At 45.2% G+C, this 3,690-nt stretch overlaps 1 protein-coding gene across 1 annotated transcript in view; it reads right to left on the bottom strand.

Annotated features, from left to right (window-relative positions):
- The window catches only part of NFS1 (NFS1 cysteine desulfurase), a gene marked incomplete at its 5' end in the record, with an annotated part of 11,522 nt that extends 8,201 nt beyond the window's left edge, over positions 1–3,321 (bottom strand). The window contains 3 exons of the mRNA XM_010163324.1: positions 1,106–1,258; positions 1,910–1,993; positions 3,182–3,321. Coding sequence (XP_010161626.1) covers positions 1,106–1,258; positions 1,910–1,993; positions 3,182–3,321 — 377 coding nt within the window. The remainder of the gene's footprint in view (positions 1–1,105; positions 1,259–1,909; positions 1,994–3,181) is intronic.
- Positions 3,322–3,690: the final 369 nt, after the last annotated feature.

The following is a 3,690-nucleotide window of genomic DNA, read 5'->3' as shown; positions in this document are numbered from 1 at the left end:
TTGCACAGGAAAGTGTCCAGGTGGGTTTGAACATCTCCAGAGATGGAGACTCCACACCCTCTCTGGGCAGCCTGTCCCAGGGCTCTGGCACCCTCACAGTAAAGAAGTTTTTCCTTAAGTTTGTCTGGAACTTCTGGTGTCCCAGTTTGTGCCCATTGCCCTTTGTCCTGTCACTGGGCACCACCAAAAAGAGCCCGGCCCCATCCATTTGGCCCCCACATTTCAGATCTTTATAGACATTGATCAGATCCCCTCTCAGGCTGCTCTTCTCCAGGCTGAACAGTCCCAGCTCTCTCAGCCTCTCCTCATACAGGAGATGCTCCAGGCCCCTCATCATCTCTGTGGCCTCCACTGGACTCTCTCCAGAAGATCCCTGTCCCTCTTGAACTGAGGAGCCCAGAACTGGACACAATATTCCAGATGTGGTCTCACCAGGGCAGAGTAGAGGGGGAGGAGAACCTCCCTGACCTGCTTATACAAGAAAGCATCGTGCAAAGGAGTCTGCCAGCAAAGTTCTCAGAGAACATGACTAACACTTCTGCACCTGCAGGCCTGATCCCTCTGTTCCACCACAAACACACAACATCTCTCCAAGCCAGATGACAGGGACAGAAACAAAACTGGTGCTATCCTGTGTTACAGGACACAAAAGGATGAACTAAGCAGACACAGCTCTCAATGCCAGGCCCGCGGCCAGTACACCGCAGGGGCCAGTTCATGGGAAGGCATCACTGTCATCACTGCCTCTGACACTCGAGTAGCTCAGGTCAGGAAATTTCACCACTAACTCCTGTATCAAATTCAGCTCCATCCCAGTCACATACTGGGCTCTCTAGAGGGTGTGCAACAGCTCCACCTGCATGGGTGTGAACAACAGCAGGTGAACAGTGGGATGAGAGATGAGGAAACATCTAAAGCATCAGACAGAACAGAAAATCCTTCTCCAGCTGTGGAGAAGCAGATCTGACTGTGACTCTCATTCTACCTTGTGATATTTATCAACCTTTCCCCTTTATCCTCAAGAAGACACAAGGTTCTCTTGAGCATCGATTTGATGCAAAAACCTCTTCAATTTTTACTTTCTTCCTGTCAGTAAACAACCTACCTTCAAATCTATGAGCCCGTTTTTTTTAACAGGCAGATACGTGACCCGAAAACCTTCTGTCTCCAGGGAACGGCAGGAATCCAGCACGCACTTGTGCTCTGTTTGTGTAGTGATGATGTGCTTTTTTCTGGATCTATAGAACCTTGCAACACCCTGTGGGGTACAATCCATCAACAAAGAATTTGCTGTTAGACCACCGAAGAAAGCAAGATTTACACAAAATGATCAGAAACAAGAAATTATTATTTAGATATAAGTCATTTGGATCTTCTCTGTTGGCCCCAAAGTCATGAATCCAAATGGCAGTCACATGTAATTCACACTCCGTATTTCCACCAGCACTCATTTTTCAAAGCACCTCTTTTTTCATAAAGCCTGGGAAAATGGTCACTGATATAAGTTCTCAACACTATTAACAGAAATAGTTTTTTAAAAACATTTGCAATGGAGTCATATAAAATGAGACGTCTGAACAACCACATACTAAAGGTTAAGACACTACCTAGTCTTAGAAAAACATCTGTAATCAGTATCTCTGCTGTAATTCATGACAAAGATTTTAATTACGGAAGCAGAAGGATTGTATTTGGTGCATGCAAGACAGACAGTGAGTATTATACTCTGTTCCCAAAACATCCCCGTTTTCCCTCCATGTATGTAGCAGATATCACAAGGAATAAACCCAGGAATGCAAATATTTGCTAACCAGGCCAAAATATTAACATTTAAACAGGTGAAAGATGCATACAGTTCTTAAGAGCACAATTTTAACATACTAAATAACTAACAGTATAAACCTTTTACCTTAATTGCCATATTATTTGATTCTGTTGCACCACTGGTAAATATAATTTCCCTTGAATCAGCTCCTATTAAATCTGCAACTTGCTGTTTAAAAAGAAATATAAATTTGATTTGTTAAGATAAAATGCAATGAATTCACCATAGCAAAACACATGGAAAATGTTTTCAAGCCTACCCCCTTGAGCCTCGAAGGATTACACCAAGTATCTACCCAAGTTATGCTACAGGTACAAGAGTCTAAACACCTGCATCAGTACAAAAGACATAAGGAATTCCCAGGAATTAGCAGCAGGGGTGTTAAGCATTAGCCTGTCATAAAAGAACATAAAAGTTAGTAGACAAACCCAGCTGTCCTGGTTTTGCTGGGACAGAGTTAATTCTCTTCTTAGTAATTAGAATAGCTGTGTGTTAGTTTCAGTGTAAGACTTGTTATGAGAAGAATGTTGATCAAGTACTAATGTTTGAGTTGCTGCTGGAGCCCAAGGCCATGGTGTTTGGCTGTTCACAGCTGCACTAGGACTGGGAGGGGGGAAGTGCAGTGAATAGCAAACCCCAAAATTGGCATTTGGCTCTGCCAGTGAAATATTCCCTGTCACATCCCATCATGTCAGTACATTAACCAGGGCTGCCCGGAAATCAGGGGGATTCTCTCGGGCTCTCACTCTTCCGGGGTTTCAGGACTGTCTCTGCTCCAGGATCGCTGGCTGGCACAGGCTGGGCGTGAGCAATTGCACTGGGCATCACTCAACTGTATATTCTGTTATTACCATTATTATTTTATTTCAATTAGTAAATTGGTTTTATCTCAAGCCATGAGTCTCCTTCCAATTCTCTCCCCTACTCCCTGGGCTAGGGGGTGGGGAGAGTGAGAGAGCGACTGTGTTTGGCTGCAGCCAACGGAGTGAAACCACCACACCAGGACACACTATTTAAAAAAAAAATATTACAAAGACCCATACCTAAGATTAGGAGAATGATAAAATATTAAATTACTCCAATTAATGCGGCAGCACACTTGTGACTTCAGGAAACCAAAAATCTGGAGGCACTTTTGTCTAAAGTATTGGTTTCTACCATTTCAGTTGCTCTAATATCAGTATTTTTTTTTTATTGCAATAAATCTGCTAAAGTACAGCTGAACAAAGAGGAACCTGCTAAATCCAGCACAGAGAGAACCAACTACACCAGTTTTATCATTGCTTTTGATTTTCTTTCGACACTGAATTTCGCCAGCAGCAGGAAAACCACGACTGTGGGGAGCTGAAGACTCACCCGCCTCGCCTTCTCCATGGCAGCCTCGCTCTCCCAGCCGTAGGCGTGGGTCCGGGAGTGGGGGTTGCCGTAGTAGGCGGTCAGGTACGGGAGCATGCTGTCCAGGACTCTGGGATCCTGCGGGACACAAACCACCCAGCCTTAGAAACAGAGGAGGAGAAACATCTCTGTCCCTGGTACACAGATACACCTTCCCTCTGCCCCAGGACCAGCAGCACTTCTGCTGCAGCGTCTGGTTCAGCTCAGGCTGGACCTGGGAAACGTGAGGTTATTGCACGGTTATTTGAGGTTATTTGTTATACAACAAATCCCAGTACCCAGCAGTTCTGTTCTGTACCCTCACGTGTAACCTCGAGCTGCACGGACACATCGCAACAGACCGGGATTTTCTGAGCAGAAAAAATACAAGGTCTTAAAAAGTCAGGAGAAATTACACAGCAGTTTGGTAAAATCAGCTCCTCGCTGTCCCTGGCAGCGGCCCCAGCCCCGCGGTGGCGGCGGCGGCTCCG

This window comes from Antrostomus carolinensis, unplaced genomic scaffold (assembly GCF_000700745.2).
Source record: "Antrostomus carolinensis isolate BGI_N321 unplaced genomic scaffold, ASM70074v2 scaffold45352, whole genome shotgun sequence".
NCBI classification, from domain to species: Eukaryota; Metazoa; Chordata; class Aves; order Caprimulgiformes; family Caprimulgidae; genus Antrostomus; species Antrostomus carolinensis.
The sequence above is the reverse complement of the archived record's forward strand: the minus strand, read 5'-3'. Positions and strand labels throughout refer to the sequence as shown.